The sequence below is a fragment of the Desmodus rotundus genome, chromosome 6 (genome assembly GCF_022682495.2).
Source record: "Desmodus rotundus isolate HL8 chromosome 6, HLdesRot8A.1, whole genome shotgun sequence".
Classification (NCBI taxonomy): Eukaryota; Metazoa; Chordata; class Mammalia; order Chiroptera; family Phyllostomidae; genus Desmodus; species Desmodus rotundus.
This window is the reverse complement of record NC_071392.1, coordinates 61440924-61462504: the sequence shown is the minus strand read 5'-3', so window position 1 is coordinate 61462504 and position 21581 is coordinate 61440924. Positions and strand designations below refer to the sequence as shown.

At 36.2% G+C, this 21581-nt stretch overlaps 1 protein-coding gene across 3 annotated transcripts in view; it reads right to left on the bottom strand.

Moving 5' to 3' along the window:
- Positions 1-19635, bottom strand: part of MDFIC (MyoD family inhibitor domain containing) — a 122310-nt gene extending 102675 nt beyond the window's left edge. Inside the window, exons 1-2 of one of the 3 annotated variants that reach the window (XM_024555792.4) lie at positions 19452-19635; positions 18970-19145 (exon numbers count right to left, since the gene is read on the bottom strand). In XM_024555792.4, the coding sequence (XP_024411560.2) occupies positions 18970-19054 (85 nt within the window). In that variant the 5' untranslated portion in view covers positions 19055-19145; positions 19452-19635. Of the gene's footprint in view, positions 1-18969; positions 19146-19276; positions 19431-19451 lie in introns of those variants that run through there. The other 2 variants (XM_024555790.4, XM_024555791.4) reach the window with 2 other exon arrangements.
- Positions 19636-21581: the final 1946 nt, after the last annotated feature.

The following is a 21581-nucleotide window of genomic DNA, read 5'->3' as shown; positions in this document are numbered from 1 at the left end:
ATGAAGAACTTCCCTAATCTGGCAAAGGAAATAGACTTCCAGGAAGTCCAGGAAGCTCAGAGAGTCCCAAAGAAGCTCTACCCAAGGAGGAACACACCAAGGCACATCATCATTACATTACCCAAGATGAAACAGAAGGAGAAGGAGAGAATCTTAGAAGCAGCAAAAGAAAAGGACACAGTTACCTACAAAGGGGTTCCCATAAGACTGTCAGCTGATTTCTCCCAAGAGACCTTACAGGCAAGAAGGGGCTGGCAAGAAGTATTCCCAGTCATGAAAGGCAAGGACCTACATCCAAGATTACGCTATCCAGCAAAGCTATCATTTAGAATGGAAGGGAAGATAAAGTGCTTCTCAGATAAGGTCAAGTTAAAGAAGTTCATCATCACCAAGCCCTTATTATATGAAATGTTAAAGGGACTTACCTAAGAAAAAGAAGATAAAAAATATGAACAGTAAAATGACAGCAAACTCACAGTTAATAACAACCACACCTAAAACCAAAACAAAAGCAAACTAAGCAAACAACTAGAACAGGAACAGAACCACAGAAATGGAGCTCACATGGAGGGTTATCAACAGGGGAGTGGGAGGGGGAGAGGGGGGGAAAGGTACAGAGAATAAGTAGCATAAATGATAGGTGGAAAATAGACAGGGGGGGGTAAGAATAGTGTAGGAAATGTAGAAGCCAAAGAACTTATAAGTATGACCCATGGACATGAACTATAGGGGGGAATGTGGCAGGGAGGGGGTGGACAGGATGGAGTAGAGTGAAGGGGGCGGGATGGGACAACTGTAAAAAAAAAAAAAGAGCAAGACAAATAAGTAAAAGTAGCCATTAAAGCTTTATGAATTGCTTAATCACAGCCATGTACTAGGAAGATTAACAAAATTATACACACTAGTGGTTCTCAATCTTGATTGTGCTTTAACTCATTTGGTCAGCTTTTTAAAAAACAGATTTCTAGGTTCCATCAACAAAGATTCTATTTCAATTTAGGGGAGGGGTGCTTAGGTGATTCTATTGCACTTACATCCTTAACAATCACTGAAATATGGATATAACAGAGAGAACAGAGTAAGGGAAAAAACATGAGACTCGCATAGTCCACGTGGAAGTTGATGAGAGTTTAATTTACTGCATAACAAAATGGAAAAGGGGGTAGATATGAGAAAATAATTACAGGATTGCACAACAGATAATCAAGAAGATGGCATTGGAGATGACTGAATTCTCTTAATGTGAATTTGACTGAGAAAACCTGGAGACCAAGAAATAACTTACTCACTTTATATATTATATATATAATATATATATTATATATATATTATGTATATGTATATATATAAAATTTATAACATAAATTTATATATAAATATTATTTATATATAAATATGTTATAAATATTATTTAAATATATTATAAATATTATATAAATATATTATATATAATATCTAATATATATACTATATATATATAATGTTTAGGCAATTGATAAGCAGTAGGGATAAAAAGAATTAGGAGATGCAGCCCAGAACTTCATGGAGTTTACAGTCTAGTGGATGAGTTTAGTATTGGATATTTGAATTTGCAAATCACAAATAAAATTATAGCTAGAAATAGTCATGTTCCTAAACTTGATTACTGAAGCCATCCAAATGACTAGGTTCACCAAAAGAGTGACTACATGAAAAGAAGTGTATCAGGTGGAGTCTGTATAATTAGAAAGAATTAAAGAAGAGAAGCTATATGATGTCAAGCCATGGAAGCAAGAAGAGATTCAAACAGAAGTTGTCGGTCAATTGTATTTGTATTTCCAATGGAAGGAAAACAATTTCTGCACGTGAATAATTTTCTCATGCACCATGGAGATTTCACAACAATTAAAAAGTTCTGACGTGAAACACATTTCAACACATGAAAATAGATGGACGCTCATTTAGGACCAAATACAGTAAGTAGCTAACAGCTCAAAAAAAGAGGGGGGCAGTTTCAATGCTAAGTATTAAAAAAAAACAACTCTGACTGGTGTGTGGCTCAGTGGGTTGGGCATCATCGCAAACTGAAAGGTAGTCAGTTCGATTCCTGGTCAGGGCACATGCCTGGGTTGCAGGCCACTTGGGGGGGACATGCAAAAGACAGCCAATCGATGTTTCTCCCACATGTAGATGTTTCTCTACCGCTTTTTCCCTCCCTTACCCTTTCTCTAAAAAATAAATAAATAAAAAATTTTAAAACAGCAAAACCATATTCAGATAGCAGTAAAATATAAATTAGAAGCATGCTAAAACAACAGGTCTAGATTAATGTAACATTTACTTCAGCATTATGGTAAAGAAAATGTAATCTTCCTGCGATGTGTTAGTTTCAATTAAAATCTTAACTTTTTTAAACAATTCCAGATATGTTTTCACTGCCACAGTCAACTCAAGGCCTTTCTGAGATTATCAACAGAAAAGACGTTTATATAAACTCACTCGTACACGAGAAATCTCTCATCAGCAAAGCCCAACATTACTTGCTGTTAAGTGTCATGTAGCTGACTGCCGCCAGGTGTCCTGCTAGTAGGCTTAATTCAATTAGTAACTTTAATTGAAGCGGAATCAAATTAATTATATAATTTTGAGCTGTTCAAGTTTAATTCCATTAAAATTAATTCATGAACCAGGGCATTATGATGTATTGCTGACTAAAAGAAAATAGGTATGAATAAAGCCTCTAGACACACTTGACTTACACTTGAACCATGTCCAATATTCAAATGCTAAACAGAGATCCTCTCAATACTCCATTGAATGAATGAAATTGTTATGTGGTCCATATACACACAGATTTAGTAGTGACCCTCTACCAAGAGGAAAATGAAGTTCTTCCTGCTCTAAATATTTATTAAGAAACAGTTTATCGCATGATTTTTTTTGGTTTCCTTATCTGTGAAATTCTGTAATTAAGTGATCCCAGAATCCTTCTTAAAAAAAAATACACCCTAGCATTTTCTATCTTATTATGTTTGAGAAATAATAAATGATATGTAATTACCATTAAATCAATCACAATCATCAGTCTGTCCGACTTTGCCTCATTTAAAAACTAAATGTTGTGGTTCAAAATTAGGTGTCAGATTTTTGTTATGATCTATAGTACTCAGCCCAAAGGAAGGCTCAGAAAAGATTCCATGTATAAAATTTAAATTGGCTATTGCCAATTCTCCATTCTACAAACTAAACTTCTGTAACCACTTGACTGTTCTATGACTTTCTAATGTATGTGCATTATTTTATTAATATCTCTTTAATATTTAAGAAATATGCCCTGGCTGGTGTAGCTCAGTGGATTGAGTGTGGGCTGTGAACCAAAGTGTCGCCGATTTGATTCCCAGTCAGGGCACATGCCTGGGTTGCAGGCTGGGTCCCCAGTGGGGCCATGTGAGAGGCAACCACACATTGGTGTTTCTCTCCCTCTCTTTCTCCCTCTCTTCCCCTCTCTCTAAAAGTAAATAAACAAAATCTTTAAAAAAAAGGAATAGCTATATGGCGGGCTCATAAATGGTGCACAGTTACATCTAACATTGAAGAAATGCATGGAGAGCGAGACTTAATCAACAAACAATTATAAGATGGGCACCAAGATGTCCAGCCACAGAACCAACCTTATTACAACTTTCAGTAGTTTCAGTCAGCCACTACTCATTAAAATGACAAAAGAGCAGTTTCTAACAGGAGATTTCTGTGGTCACTGTAGGCTTGTTATATCACCTCTGAATTGCAGAAGCAGAGGCCACAGTGGTCCTGGTTTAATCCCTTTCTGGATTTACTGAGGTTTATAATTTCAATTCAATTATCACATGGGCCTGAAAGACATATCCTGTAGGCAAGCAAGGGAGTTCAATGACGTATGAAATCAGTCTATAACTTTCAATAAGATTTCTATTGTATATATACATAGAACAAGCATTCTTCCCTAATTTAGTAATTTTCTCTTAAAGGGGAAACTTTATCATCTCAACTATGCTATTCTTCTAAGCCAATGGTTCTCTGTTTTTTTTTGGTTTTTGTTGTTGTGTTGCAGGGTTTTGGGGTTTTTTTTTGTATTTTTTTCTTGTAGCGCTCTTTAAACATAAAGATGCACAGGTCTCAAACTCAGAGGTTTCAATTTGAGTGGTGGGGGGGTAAGGGAGATGTCATTAACACATATGGCCAGGGTATATTTAGGTCCCTGTTCCAAATCAACTCTTTTGTACTAAACAATTTAGAGAAAACTTAGAAGAGCCTATCAAATATTGAGATATAGGCCTTGCTTCTCATCACCTTGTCACAGTATTCCAAGTAATCAGAAAAAACGATTTTATCTAATCAGTAATTAATACAGATATTTAGTTCTCTGTCCCCATATCAGCTCAGCTATGAGAAAACAAACCCTGAATAATACATAATGCTAATCACTTGTACTAATAGGTGAATATATATTTTAGATATTGAAATTAAAAGTGAAGACACTTTAAAAATAGCACTGGACCAAAGTATACCACTGGCATTTGTTTCTGAAGGTCTAGCTCCCAGGCATTCTTGTGTGCCTACTCTGAAAGAAATGCAGAAGAATCGTTGGATAAAGAAAAAGCTTTATCCCTGCAACAAATCCTCTAGCTGGGAAAATCAAACATACATCTGAAACAATCAAGCAACTACAAAACAAAAGGTAATATAAACTGCCCTGCATCATAATGTTGGCTCGAAGACTGACCAGCTGTGTGACTGGGGCTGGGCCTCATTCTCTTCCATGAGAAATGAGGGGATTGAGCTGGATGCTTGCAGAGGCTCTTTTTGGCTAAAATTCTGTAAATCTGACTCTGCACAAGGTCCAAACGATAGAGCCAAAACTTCATATCCACACTAAAGGGTATTTAGAATGAAGTAGAGAGAATAGAAAAGCCTTTGTAAGGCATTGGATTTGAGTTAAAATTAACAAGCATGAATTAAGCAAAAGAATCCAAGAAAAAAAAAGAGTTTTAAATGATAAATTTAAATACAATATGTCTTATTGAGAAATGACTATCTTATAGGATCTACACTCTTTATTTTATGTTATATTTTCTAAAGAGGGCCATTAATGGTGAGAAGCAATCTGTTTCCAATCTCAATTATTCTTGCTGAAAGAGAATGAGATTCAGGTGAATAAAAGTTCAATTTAATTACAAATTCTATAATATTTTTCCTAGTTGGCCTTACCCACATTTAAAATTTTGAGAATCTGTGTAAAATATTATATGTCATATAATAGCCACTTAGCTGGTATGTGGTTGTTAAATAAGTACTAATTTTAAAAAATGATATACTTTATTTTGTTCAAAAATACATTAATGAATTTTTGCAATTACAGTATTAGCAATTTTTGAAGGACTTTAATATATATTTATTTGATCTTCAAAAGTATGCATGATATAAAAATAATGTTAGCTTAATTTTACTGATGAGAAAACAAAGTGTGTCTCAGAGACAGATTTTCAGTTGGAAACAGGATGTTAAAATCCAGAGTTTGAAAGGATCTTTTAGTTCAGCTAATTCAATATCCCATGCAGGGTAGAAAGCCCCACTGCAATCCTCAGACCTTCCCCAAAATTCCAGGGAAAGGGAACACATTCTATTCTTGGTCAGTAAGTTATTCTTCATTTTGAACATAAATCTGTTTATCGGCTAATTTATAGCTAGTCCCAGTTCTGCTCATTGCAGGTAGAAATAGTAAACTCAACTTTTCCATAAGACAACAATTCAAACTATTAAAGATGGACATTCTTTCCATCAGTTTGTAATCAAGCAAATATATTACCTCAATGGCTAACTGCTTTTAACAGATAAACTAACAGAAGAATCTGGGAATGTTATAGTATAAAATTCTGTATACTCCAAGGTTTTTAAAAAAATAGAGACAATACTGTCATCTAAAAGTCCTGATATCTGAATCCTTTCTAATAATAAAAAGACTCTTATTAGGTTCTCTGGGACAGAAATACTATCTTTAAATTGTACCTTGTACTAGAGAAGTGGTGAAGAGCACGGGATCTGAAATGATGGTGCATGGGTCCACCACTAGTGATATGGATTTTCGACAAGTTAATCTTTGTCAGATTATTCATCTATAAAATGGGAATAACAACACTGCTACATCATAAACTGGGTATAGAAAGAAATTGAATTGTGCCTGGAAAGCAAAATGTCTGGTATATAATAAAGGCTTGTTCACATTTGTTTATTATTAAGTGTTATTGCAAGAAGCACCTTTTTAAAACCTGCTATAAACTTATCAGAGGGAGGTTGTTGAGGGCAGTGTCTATTCCATAATCCCTAATGTTGCCTAAACCATGCAAGAAATCTGTTTACAGACCGAATATAAGGAGAACTATTGCTTCCTCTGAGAAAATGTATATTATTTTTTCCTTTATTGAGAATTAAAATCATATTTTAAAAACACTTCGTTTTGACTCAAATTTACAATCATAATTGAATAAATGGGTTTGACTCTGAAGTCTAATGTAGTCTAATTTTGATTTCCCCCCCAGTTTGAATCTCCTAGGCCACCTTATTTTCATTATTTTGTTTTAATCTTTTTTAAAAAATTACTCTTATAAACCACCTCAAATATTTTGCTGAAGTAGGCAGAAGAATGTGCAAATGCACAAACTAATCATCAAATACGTTTTCCATTTGTTATCCATATTTTATTGGCTTACATCATGAAAGACTAATATAAATGACAGCAAGTGGCAGATATCCTTATAAAATATCATAAAACCTCATAAAACATAATTAGTGTAAAATACACTTATTTCTTATAAAAAAGACTACAAGCAGCTTTCTTTGTGCTTAAATTTTGGGGCTTTTGCATGTTAGATCTCATCTACTTCAATTAAATATTTGATAATAAGTAAGGACAGATCATTTGTAATCTACATAATATGTACATTCTTCTTGCTATGCAATCTATATTCATACCTCTTTAATCTGTAAACAAAATTGCATTAAATTTCATTTTTACTCTTCTATTCAAATGCCATCATCATTTCAGATGAACTATATGTATTCAGTTTATGAAATCTCAAGAAATATGAGACCAACATCTCTGGAAAAGTAAAAAACTCTGGGTCTGTATTTCCCACAGGCTCAGAACAATGTGGACATCTACAAATACTTCCCAAATGTAACCTTTAAAAAAAACAAAGATGAGGCAGCTTTCAGGAAGACCTGAGGCTCTGGAATTTTACTTCTTCACTGATCAAAAAAAAAAAGGAAAGGGAAAAAGTCCCTCAAGACAAATGACCTTTAAGAATCGTACATGCTTTGTCTAATGTTCTAAAACAAATTAAAATCTCATTGGCCAAAAAACACGTTGAGATAATCAAAGCATTTTTAACAGCTGAATAAAAAGATGCATGAAATTACATAATTTTATAAATATAAGAAAGTTTTTATTTAATCACAGATATAGTATGTTTAATAAATTAAACATTTAAATAGGTTTAATATAATCAATTAATTGTTACCAATATTTTGAAAAATGAGACTGAGCAAAATCTAAAATGCATTCCTTCAAAAGGGCTTCTTATGCTTTTAAGAGCTTATGGTACATTTTAATCCAAAAGAATATGAAAAAAAATGGCATGGATTCAACTAGTTTACAGGTTGGGAGTGAGTAAAGAGTGGGTTATACACACAGCAAAGTGGAAAAGAATTACAAAATTACATGCACTTGCAATTAAATATAAATATGAAAATGATAGGTACAAAACGCAGTAATAGTTCAAATAAATAATATCTCAATAAATTAGGGCTCTAAATAAATGGGGGGAGAAGGAAGAATTATGGGCACTTTCCACTTCAATAAAAAAATGTAGTGGGAAGGTTAGATGACAGAAGGCTAATATTGGGCACCAAGACATAAACATTATCCCAGTCATCTTAATCTCCTGCACCTTTTACATCTAAATCTAAAGTTCTTATCTTAAAATTATTTTTCTGGATGACTGACCCTGAGACATATTAAACTCCTGCCTCCTCAATTACAGGTTCAATGGTGTTCTTTCTACAGGCAAGTATACTCATGCTAAAACCAAACACTCAGGCTCATGGATTTGGAGTTACATGTGCTCATAAAGGTCTCTAAGCCCAACATGATAGCATGAGTTCAGATAAGAACATTCCACATACAAATCCCTAAGTAAGCCAAGGAGATTAGACATGAATAGTTCCAGGAATAGGGAAAGAGCCTCAGAAGACAGTTTCTTCCAGTTTTGGACTGCCTAATTATTCAAAGATTTTCCTCACAATCAATCATCTAAAATCTACTTCCTTATAATTTTCATTGGTTCACCATATTTTGTTCTTTGCAATTCAAAGTAAAGTCTAATCTTCCCTCTGTGTGACAGTCTTGTATTAGAAAATATCTCCTGTTTTTGTCTTCATCCTCTGTGTTAAATACCCTCAATTAGGTCAATGGTTTTTCAGAGCCTTCACTTTCTATTCACTCTTACAGGCATGACAATCTTCTTACTCTTGTCTAGATAGCTATCGTGGTAATGTCCTTAATGACTACTGAAATCTAGAGATGCTGTATCTATGGCAGTTCCCAAACTTAGCAATTAACCCTACAACCAAAAGAAATTGAGAACTCTTCCATCTTCCCCTTTTTTAAATGACAACACAGATCCTCCTTTTTGTCTTTTAGCATGATCACTGTTATAAAATGTCACAATTTTAAAAACCTTTGTAACCTCTCAGCTATATCAAGTGATTTTATCAAGAACACTTTCTTTCTCTCTGGTTAACAAGAATGAAGGCCAATAGCAATCAAAAGTGAGCCAAAGGGGATTTTTTAATCTGTAAAGGCATTTCAAAGGTATGACTTGAATCTAATCACATATAAGGTAATTATAAGAGAATTAGATGTATACTGAAATTTATTTCTCAGACTTCATAATGGCTATAGATTAGAAGTTAGGGGATGTATTCTCACTGGTAATTTTTCTAAGGGCCAAAACTGGGAGCTCCTCCTTTAACTCACTAACTTGGGTTCTTGCCTTCGGGGACATCCTTCTGGAACACTGCCTGCTGTGGATCTCTTTAGAACCCATTCTGGTTCTATAATCTTATTTAAACACCTCCAGGAGGATCATTTGTAGATCCATTACCCTATCCCTGATTCCTGTCCTAAACTACAGATTTAAAGTTTTAATTCTACATGAATATATCTTTAGCAAATCAAAATCAGCGTTTCCTAAAATTCATCTCCACTTGTCTGCCCCTGCCTGTTTCTCCAACTATGCTTCATGTCCCGGTGAAGCTATTCCCAGAATCACTTTTTAACTCTGTTTCCCCCTTATTTCCCCTGCCTTAACATAATCAAGTACCAGATCCTGCTAGCTACAATTTCCCAATTTCTCTCAAATCTGTATTACCTTTTCCACACCCACTACCAATGCTCCAATCTTTTTCTCTTCTAACCACAAATACTTTACTAATACAAAGATTATGTTTCCTTTTAGCTCATTTTACATATTATGAAAAAGTGATATAGTTTACTTTAACGTTGTACATACTATATTAATGTGGTAACTCCTATACCCTTTTCATGCTCTATAAGTTCATCTTGTATTTCACTGAAAAATAAATAGTAAAAACCCTCACAAAAGTTTACTAAAGATCCTGTATGTTTCTTGGGTGATAGAAGAAATAAGGACAGTGTAGGTCTATGTTCACAGAGATCCAAAAAATACAGGCTGAGCCACCATGAAAAAGAAGTAGAGGGATTGCATCGTGGAGAGGAAGCTGGTTCCTTTCTTCTCTGCACCCTACCTTCAGATCACTTGTCACCTGCTCAACCACAAGCTGCCTGCCTTATTTTTAGTGCTCAACTCTGCATAATTCAAACCCAAAACACCTACAAACTGTGTACTCTTCCTCTGGGGCCACTAGCAGCCCAACCCAGACAAAACCAATTTCTTTTTGCCATCCTGAGATTCTCTTTCTACCTCTAAGTTGATATGTTCCATTTTGTAACAGGTAACTGGCAACTGACTATAAACTAATCTGTCCCACAGCTCTTGTGGTAAACTTGAATTGATACTTGAAGAAGGGATTACAATTTAATTTGGCACATATTTACATCTTATCCTCTCTCTCACCTAGTTTATAAATTCTTTGTGGGCAAACTAAGTACTAACCATTTTTAATGTTCACAAAACTTTGTACATTGAAAGCACACACAAATATGCGTTGACAGGGCTTCTTCAAGTAAATGTGTTTATAATAAATTATATGTGCTAGCATGAACAAATATTTCAGACTTTATGTTGAAATTACTAAAAAAATAAGGCACAAAAGCATATGTACATGGCCCTGCCTTCTGTGGCTCAGTGGATTGAGTGCCAGCCTGGTTCAATTCCCAGACAGGGTACATGCCTGGGTTGCAGACCAGGTCCCCAGATGGGGCCACATGAGAGGCAACCACACATTGATGTTTCTCCCCTTCTTTTTCCCTCTCTTCCCCTCTCTAAAAATAAATAAATAAAATCTTTTTTAAAAAGCACATGTATATGAATCATCTTACTTCAGATCATGTGGGTGTGAATCTGAAAACAGAAGTGTACTGAAAGTAGAAACCACAAACGAAATTTGTGTTAAAATAACTTTTCATAGTTCCTACTTACTGAACTGTAAGTGATCAGAATTAGAATCTAGAAAGTATAATGCAATTTCAGAACTTAAGTTTAAAGGCTTATCTCCTTGTAGATATGTATGCTAAGGTAAAAAAAAAAAAGAAGGTAAGAAAACTTTAAGTAACTTCAGTGGTGTTAATAGCAAAAGGGGGAAAGGGAAAGAAGGGAACAGAGAGACCAAGACAGCAAAACGAAGTGAGAGAGGGGGGAGAGAGAGAGAGAGAGAGAGAGAGAGAGGCAAACATCCAAAATACTGGTGCATAAGCATCAATTGATCAAAATACAGGAAGGGCTTCAGTGTCTTTAATCCGATTAAACAAGTCACCCAGGTTAAACTGCCCATACATTTAGAATCTAGTCAGCGTTCCCTCAATAAAAATTGAATGTAGACTTTTGGAAATAAAAACACAAAAATTACATCCCTTGCCTTTAAATAGGAGAACAATGACAGTTAACTCCGAAAGGCAATTTGGTTGGTTTCTCTGTTTTCTTTGTTTGTTTCCATTTTCAAATGGAAAAATAACTTTAGACTGTGTCAATTTATATTTCCATATTTTCCCAAAATCTTTTATTATTATAAAAATGTAATGCTAGGAAAACAATTGCACACTGTTATTAGACCTTTCCATGAAATCACTTCAACAAAATGCAGGAAATAAGGTTAAAAGAAACAGGAAAGGCCCTTACACACCCCAAAATTCCACAGCTTCCCCAGAAGCCTTGTAAAGGTGACTCAATTATGTACATTAAATCCTTGAATGTGAACTAACCAAACAAAGTCAACAGGCATGATTCTTGCTGGCCAGAAATTTTAACCTGCACTGTCTCGTTTCTCTTCTCTCCCTAAGGAGCCTGAAACACAAGATCCGTTAGTACATATCACACTTCCCACACATACATGATCTTCCTTCCTTGCCCCTCACTGCTTCCACCCTGCCAACCTCCAACCCTGTACTAATTTCAAAAATATATTCTATCTTCCTCTATCCCTAAGCTCTTGCATGCTCTTTGTTGAGAAAGGCAATCAATTGTACTGACTGTTTCCACTAAAAGTTCATGCCACTCATTCTTAGGTAAGCCCGCAGTGTTACTAAACAGCCCTTTTGTTCATCGCATATTGACTCCCTGTTGAGTTCTTCATTCTTCCAAGTATTTTCCACACCCCTAAATTTCTTGACTAATCCTAACTAACCCCCACCCTTGCTTTCAGCAAATATTACCATCTACTAGTCCTTAAATATTCTTTTTCATATCAAATTTTCTCTAGATTATCACTCGTCCTTTTCTACCATCCCCATGTCAAAGGGGAACATTCACAACTTTCCTAAGACTGGTCTCTTCATGCCATTCCTTCCAGAATTCAACTCTTTCAATTAAAAACACCTACCATGCCACTAGTCCACACCATGCACTTTCACCTTTAATCTCTCTCTGTCCCTGGCTTTCTTTTCATAAATGTGTAGTGAGCATGCTCAAAATCCACGCATCCAAAACAACTCTTCTATACACTTTATTTCTCCCTTAACAAACCACAACTCTTCTTATCTTCTAGGACCACTACAAATTCAATGCTTCTGAGACTAATCCTAATAGACTCTTTTTTTGTATTTTTTTTCCTTCCCTTCCCTAAAGTACAGTCACTCTCCCAAATCTAGTCCTCTGTCCTCTTTCCCACTCTCGTGCCAATCCATCAGCTACCTCTTTGTCTGTGATCCTCACCCTCAGCACTCTCCTAGTTACAAATTCTCTTTTTCAGTGGTCTGATAGTTATCATGGCTACAGTGAATTGGTGAATTTTGTGGAAAAAACATATTCAAAAGAACACTGGACAGCTCCTCCTACATTTCCACTCAGGCTGAAAAGCAATCCTATAGATTACCTTAAATTTCTACCTTTTCACTATCTCCCATATTAATACTTTCCCAACCATATCAATTCACATGCAGTAAAATTTGGATACTGTGATTGGTTTTAGGAATTTCAAAGATGGATAAGTAAAAATCAATGCCCTCAAGGGGTTCTCACAGCTAGGTAGAGCTCTATCCTACTTGTGTTGCTGTTCCGTAAATCCAGTTTCTGAATTCCACTTCCACTTGTGTTGCCCTAGGTCCTTTAATCTTGTGTCAGGCTATTTAATATCCTCCTGAATAATCACTGCCTTCACTCTTGCCCCTCCCTGCAAAATCATCCTTTGAATTGCTACCAGATTTATTTCCTAAAAGCACCAAGTCAGCCCTGTTATTCCTCTTTTCAAGAAATTTTATAAGGGCTTACTACTGCCTATAAACAGAATATGCAAACTCATCAGCAGGATCAACAGGACCAATCTCAAAATGACTTATCTTTACAATTTTACCTCATTCTCTGCTTCTTCAGACAGTCCATACAACTCTTTAATGAAGTATTCAGCATTTTGTAATAATCCCTTCCAAACCTTGCTTTCAATTGCCCATCTCCACACAGCTGAGTCCTATAACCATACTTCTTGGTCAAACTCAAATAACATTTCCTTGAGCTTTTTTCTAAATACTCAAGTTAGAGATGCTCTCTCTCCCATATTCTACCATTATACTTTTTTTTTGTGCCTCTATTATAGAACTAATCAATCTACCTTGTATTATAGCTATGTGTGAATATATGTGTTTCTCCCATCATCCTGCAAGCCCCAGATATCATTCATCAGTTTGTTTCTCTAGATACTGTACTTGTCATATATCAGGGTTCATTCATTATCTCTCTCTCCTTTCTCCCTCTCTCATGAACATATATATATATATATATATATATATATATATATATATATATATATACACACACATATATATGTATGTAATTAGTAGAGCATCTCAATAGGGCAGAAATAAACAATGTAAAGAGAAACAAAAAGGATATGACAGAGATAAAAATTAGTACTAAATTTAAATCTCTATACACATGCCATGAATTACAAATATACATATTAATCATATAAATAGTTTTTCTAATTCCTTCTTCCGCCCTGACCCTAAAACTGTTCCTTTTCATTGTCTTTTGCTGCCCTGACTCACACTTGTTCTGAACAGCAATCAAGTCCTCCATTTACCCAATCCTTTATTCCACAAATATGTATTAGGACCTGTTTCAAGGTTAGCAGTGCTACCTACTTAACAAAAGATTTTACCCCATCATCTACTTTCTTAACATGCTAGCTGCCAGCACAGCTATACTGTGCTATTCCCCAGAACATTTTTTCATTGTTTTCAGCTCAAACAGTTCAACCTTCCAAACACTTTCTTAAATTTATAGACATCTTCTTTAATCTCTTCCTTCCTTCCTTCTTCCCACCTTCCCCTCAATTTTTCCCCCAGCTACATCCTATTCTTACTCATGTGATTATTTCTCTTAGAAAAAAGAAAACAAATATGCCTAGCTGATAAGCCTTGCACTTATATAACTACACTTGTAAAATGAACATTAGTTCCTTTAGATATAAAAAGGAGTTGGGAGTATAAGTCCTATGGTGCTTGAAAATGCCCCTAAATCTTCTTTCAAATTTAGACAAGTTTCTATAGTTTTCTAATTAAGCCAGCCTTCACTCAAGCTCCTATATTCAAGTGTTTCAAAGCAGTTTCTATTCAACTTAATTTTGTTTTTGGATATTTATATTTGGTTGCCAGTATTATGTTGTCTATGATTTATCATTGTAAACATATGAAGCATAATAAAATTTAACTACAGCAATCTTTCAGGATTTACTATGGAACTAAATATAATTTATCACTCTGTTTCTATGAAAAAGGATAATCCAGGTTCCAAAAATCCAACTCACAGATGATAAACAACTCATGTGCAAATGAGGGACCCCTTTCTTTATTATTCCACAATGCTGGGATCACCAATCAGAAGTGCAGGGTGGCAGGACATGAATATCTACTGAGGTGGTAGCTGAAAGTATTAACAAATCTATTTATGCACTATTTTTAGCTCATTTTTTAAAATTTTGATGCATTTTTTTCTAATGTTCAAAATATATTCATATTCAGTACATATAATTTTGAAAATAAACTTTTTTGAGGATGAACATTCAGAACTATTTTTTTTAATTGGGGTATGTTATAAAAATGCTGGAGAGCACTAATAGAAAATATATGTATGTGGAGTGATGTGATTTAAAGTTTGGAACTTGAAAGGGGACTTTTTAAAAGCTTTCTTAAGCTTTTCTACTAAAAAAATCTTCAAAATCTATCAAGATAGCATCCTTCTCAAATAAAAGCCTCTAAAAACAATGATTATCAACTAGAGATAAAGAGCACCTACAAAAATGTAGATTATTGAGTCTTAAGCCAGGAGGTTCTGAACCAACTTGCCAGTAGCCTTGAGAGATTAGGATAGTTTCTCAACACTGTTGACATTCTGGGCCAGATCATTCTTTGTTGTGAGGGGCTGTCTTGTCCTGTGCATTGTAAGGTGTTTAGCTACTCCCCAGATGCCATGAGCAACCACCCCACCTACCTATTATGACTACAAAATCTGTCTCCAGACTTTGGCAAATGTCTCCTAGAGGGCACAATAATCCCCAATTGAGAACCAGAGATAAAAGCTGTCCAAATATGACACATTTTCAGAAATACCATCCTTAATCAAAAGGATAAAATAATAAGATAAAAGTAGAAGAAGACGGATATTATAAGCATACGCTGGATAATGTGAAATAAACAGGCTTCCCATAAGTGAAATCTGATTGGCCGCTATGAACTTCTGACAACTCAGCTAATTTTTAAGTCAAAGCAATCCTCATGTAATTTCAACTTGAAGCTTCTAAAATTATTTTTAATTAACTGGCATTTGGCATCCTGCTATAAAAAAAGTTTGCCTAATAGTCTCAGAGGACTCTCCCAGGAGAGAAGAGTGCATTAAATCACATATTATCACATTAAAGTATATTCCAGCACTCACAGTCCAACTGTTTAAATAAATAAGTCTTGACAGATACAATGAGGTAGGGGTGAGGTATGCAGGGATGGGAACAGGCTCAAGAGATTCACAGTATCCAAACCCTGTTATCTTCAATTCATGCATCTATAGGAAAAAGTTGTATTCATTCTCTGCTTCAACTACATTTATCACAATGACATAATATACTTTACAATTTGAGTTTCCTTCCTGATTTCTTCTGACTGTATATGAGACCTTGGCCAAGTCACTTAAATTCTCTGGACATCCTTTCCAAAAAGTGAGACAGTTAAACTAAATTATGTCTAAAGACACTTGTAGTTACAGGTTACAAATTTATGAATGAGCACTTAATTAAAAGCTCTTTGAACTATAGGATTCTAGTAACTATTGCACAAAAAAGCAAATACTTACATTCTCAGTGTTGATAATATAATGAATTTTAACATGCTTAATCTAAAAAAAAGACAATTAGATAAACCACATTTACAAGATCCACTCTCTCTTAAAACAAAAATAAATTTGGCACAAATGGTCCTTCACTTATCAAGTTACTTGCATGGGTACTTTGCATAAATTTGCAAATCAAATTAATCTCTCACAAATTAGTCACAAATAGGGAAATAGTTTTAAATTTCACCTTTGCTTTCTGTTTTCTATAACAGATCACAAATCAGCTGCTTAGAGGTCATTTCCAGCCTGCAGGTGTTGTTCTTTCATTTGGCTTAGACACTAATTGTTATTTAATTCGTTGCCAACTCTTTAAAAAAGAGAGTTGATACATAAAAAAACATATTTCCAGTATCTCATGAAATATTTGAAAATATTAACCCAAATGACAAAAATGAGCTTGAGCTGAAAAGTATCTCCTCCTGGTCCATGAGCTCTCCGGTGGCCGACAATCCCCACTGCTCCTCATATCCTGATACCCATCCTGGTTCCCTCTTATGCGCTAGAGCATATGAGTTTATGTCCTTGCTCTGTAATAATTTGCAAAATTCATAGAAAATATTTTTAATGTTTTCATAGTAATAGAATTTTGCTTCCAAAATCAAAGCAAACAGGTAGACAATTAAAGAGACAGAGCTATGCTCACAATAAAGAAAATCTTCATAACACTGAATGCTGTAGAATGCACTATACTGTAGGTTTCTAACTAACCACTTAACAGATTGTAAAAAGGAATTCTAGACTTGGTGGGGAGTTCACATTAGAGACCCCCTAAAATTACCTTCAACTTTAACATTCTATGTCTTTGGTTAGCAGTATAGGGACCTCATATGTATAGGTTCAAATATATGTCTTCATACATATAATTAACTTCATTTGCAAAAGTTATTTTATTTCATAAGACACTCCATTTTTCCTCACTGATTTTAAAACATAAATGTTTTAAATTAATTTCAATTACGTAAGCATTCATATCCTACCAGAGAATTATTAAATGGTTCTTCAGAAAAGATGATAAAGAATCCAAGGACACGAGGAAGAAAATAAAAGAATTCAAGAAAGTGCCCACTAGCAAACCTTTTTCACCAATGTATTTACCAATAAAACCAACCTAACCTGGGAAGCCTACATCTTGAAGCTTTTTTCCTACCCACTCACTCAAACAAATTTTTTTTCAGTACACCTTATGAAATCCACCAGTCTGAGACACAGTATTTTATAATAATCCTGATAATTTCCTTTAACAAAAATCAACTTTACACTCTATTTACTATTTAATTAATACCTATTTAAAGAATGTTGTAAGTTGACATTAAACTAATTTAGGAAGCAATATGTAACTTTGTTGCTGAGGTTAAGCTAATTTACAGGTAAAATCTAACCCAAGAGTTTCCACACTGATACTATGTGTGTTATATGAAGCCAACATTCTTCCTTAAACCATTCTAAATGTCTGTTTCTTAAGTCAAATAATAATGGGATACCTCACAGCATTATGTCTGCACAGGTACATTAAGTATCACTTCCAGGTCTTTTAGGTCATTTTAAAAATGCATACAATTAAAGTTGGACATAGTAGACATCAACTATTCTCTAGTGTGTTTGATGTTGACTTTTAACATAAGCACTGTTTAACAATAGTGATTAACACTTGAACTGTGAACATAAAAAGCCCATCAATGAGTCCATGACTACAGGGGACATTCCTAAGGACAGGAAAATGGTTGCATTGACGATACAATGTGCAGAACAGGGGCTGCTTCTGGAAAAACATGTTATCATTCTAGTTCTCTGATTTTTCAGATTTCCTCTATTTTTTTTTTGTATAGAAAAAATGACTCACTGTTTACAAGCAGAAAACAATGATAAACATAATTCAGTTAACAGCCTTGGATGCCAGACATTTTGATTCAGCCATGGATGTTTTCTGCTTTTACCTATCGTAGGTTCAACATCCCTTTCTTTTGTATATTTTTCTCTCTTAAAAAAATTGCTAAAGATCCCAATATATTACTGTTCAGGGGGGAAGCTATCAGACATGCTTAAATCAAAAGTACAAACTAGGTTTTTGAGTTCTGGGAATTATTGAGTTGATACTAATATCAGAACTCTTTAAACCAAAGCCTTCCTAAGAGGAAAATACATCATTAGAGTACGGCCCTTGCTCTTTCTTGGTCACCAATGAAAACCTGTTGTTACTTTCAAAAGAAAGAAAATCTGACTTCTTTATAAGCTTTTTATAGAAGTTTCAAAAACAAGAGTATTCCTCTTATAATCTGTATGTGTTTACACTTTGGAAGAACATAAAGGAGCTAATTTATTCTCAGAAAGTATTTCTTTAAAGGAATATTTATTTCAAAACAAAACAGTTATTGAAAACGTATGTATGGGCCATTCCAAAGTAATTGGTCACAGAAAACTGGATTATAAACCCAGTAGCAGAGTAGCCCACAAGAAACAGAAAGAAAGATAAAGGGAATACATGCTTGTTCAGAGTACAGAGGCAGGCCTGGATCTGATGAAGATGTAAAAACTGAAGAGACCTAGAACCCACACATTAGCGAGCCCTCAATGTATATGCTTAGGAAAGAAGCAATCCTGTCATACCGTTTCTCCACAGCCAAAAGGGGAGTGGAGGAACCAGTAGTTCCCGCCCTCTTAATTCGGTTGTTGATCTAGCCCAGGAATCCTGGAGAACTTGCTTTGAGTAAGTAACACTGTGCAAAAAGTTCACAACTAAGAGGTAGATATTATGTCCTCACCGCACTCCCCCTCCCAACCCACACACACATACACACTCTAATCCAATCGATAAATGTGTTAACAAATCTTAAAATGCAACAACGACAAAGAAGCCTGCAACTTGCAAGCGCGCACTCACCCTGGGCCAGCGAACCCAGGCGACTGTCACCCGCTTCGGCCCCATGCTGGGGCCCGGGAGCTACGGCTTCCCCAGTGCTTGACATGGGCTGCTCCAGCGACAGCTGCCTAGCTGGCCGCCCGGCTGGGCGGACGCTGAAGGGCTGTTAGGTGCTAGGTGCAGGGAACAGACTGCTTCTGTTGGGGGGAAAAGGAGGGGGGGGGTTAACTCATCACCCCTGCAGGACATTCCCTCCCCCTCCCCTTCCCTCCCGCAAACCCCACCCCGGGGAAGTTTTGATTTGAAACCTGGGAGGAAAATGGTTTACCGAGCAAGCTGACAGCAGCTGATTCTCAGGAAGTCGCTGGGGGTGGGGGGTGGGGGCACACTGTAGAGGAGAGGGGATTGGATTTAGGAGAAGCTCCAGGGAAGGGACTAAAGACTTCCTCCTCCAGGCCCGGGAGACCACCACCTACCTCAGTATCCCCCCACCCCCAACTCACTCAAAGCCCCATTCTCCTCCTCTTCCGCCTGGAAAAGTTAGTGAGGCTCCGCAAAGGTTTCATCTCGCCCTGAGGCCCGGTGGTGAAGCCCGCCCCTGCCAGCTCCTCCGTGCCCCTCCCCGCCTCCCTCTGGCTCTGCGCAGAAGGCGGCCACAGGGGAAGTGGCTGCTCCACTGACTCCCTGGGCTCCGCCCCTACCCTAGCCAGCTCTAGCCCGCCAGTTTTCCTCCCAAGGGGACTTTTTTCCCTCTGCCTCTCTACGGCTTCCACCACTCCTACACTCCTGACACACTTCCTCTTTTGTTGTTCCTTTTCATTATATCCAGATGGGGAGGGCTGGAAGTCTTGGCCAACAGCCCAGACCTGGCAGGGTTCGTGCTCCCTTGTGCCCCACTCTGTCTAGGTCAGGAGGCCAAAGCCACAGGGAAGAAAGGGGTTTTTCCCCAAGCCGAGAAAAGGAGTAAATTAGCTGGTCCCTGACTGCCCAAGAGTCCTTCCACCCGCTTCCTCATCCCCACCCCCAGTCATCCCATCCCCTATCTCCCAACTACTCTTCTCAGTCCAGCCCCAGAACAAATGAAATTCTAGGAATGCAATGAGAGTAGAAACCTTTAGGTTGGACAATGCCAAAGGCAAAAATACCAAACTTTTCTAGTGGAATAAAGTATGGTTTTATAACCTTGACCCCTAGATGAGAGTTTGATCTCATGATCTCTAATTCTGAAATTCCCTTTATTCTACTTCTCAGTTATTTGTTTATTTTGGTCAAACCAGGTTCTGAATCTGGTAAAACCAGCTGCACTTGCATGATCACACGGTAGGCATCCAGGCAAGCAAGACTCACACCCTTGAGGAGGCCTTGACCCAAGGCCCCAAGCCAGGCCTATTGCATGCTGAGTGCTTGGACTGACCACTTCTATGTGGTAAGATAAACTCTCCGCTTATAAAGGAGACTTTAAGTGTAGCTTGATCTGATGAGCCAAGAACAAAAATACATTAATTTGCAGATATAAAGTACTTAAATACATTCAGATAGCTTTTGCCTTTTATTTAATTGAGCAAAACGCAGATCATTTGTAGAAAGCTAGAACAAATTCATTCTTTGAATCTCTAGGACAAGAGAAGAGTCACACTTATCAAAATTGAAGAAAATGTACATTCATTGGATACATCTTCTTTCTAGGTGTGTCATTAATAATACACCAGGGATATTATTTCTTTTTAAAAAATTCCAATTGATTCCAATTGATTGAGACAATCCATTTATTTTTTACCTTTATTTTTATTTTTGACACCATTACAGATGTCCCCATTTTCTCTCCCTTTGCCCACCTCCACCCAGCCCTGCCCCCCCCTTCCCTCAGGCCATCACCACACTTGTCTGTGTTGATAAGTTATACATATATATTCTTTGGCTAATCCCTTCAACTTCTTTCATCTAGTCCCACTCTCATTTTTTTAATGTTTAAAGAGTTGGTGCAACCAAACTTACTTTCAATTAAACCTGAAACCAGAAAAGCACTGCCTTTGAAGTTTCTGAGAATAGTTATTCAGACCACACTCTTAACACTGACACTTTACCTAATGACCGATAACTAACACTTTTTCTTTATTTTTTATTGTATTTTTCCATTACCATTTAGTCCCCTTATACCCACATCCCAACAGCAATGACCACACTGTTGTCCATGTCCATGAGTCCTTTTTCCATTTTCCTCAATCCCTCCACTCTCTAACCTCCCCCTCCTTAGCTGTCTGCCTGTTCTCTATCTATGAGTCTATCCCTATTTTACATGTTAGTTCAGTTTGTTCATTAGATTTCACATATGAGTGAAATCATATGGTATTAGTCTTTCTCTGAGTGGCTAATTTCACTTAGCATAATGTTCTCCAAGTCCCTTCATTCTGTCACATCTGTCACATAGGGTAAAATTATTTCTTTGTTTTTATGGCCAAGTAGTATTACATTGTGTAAATGTTTGATGGTTGTTTTACCCACTCATTTACTGATGGACACTTGGGCTGCTTCCATATTTTGGCGATTGTCAATAATGCTGCGATGAACACGGGGACTTCTTAAATTCTTTTGAATTAGTGTTTTCTTTTTATTTTTAATTTAGAAATTTCAAA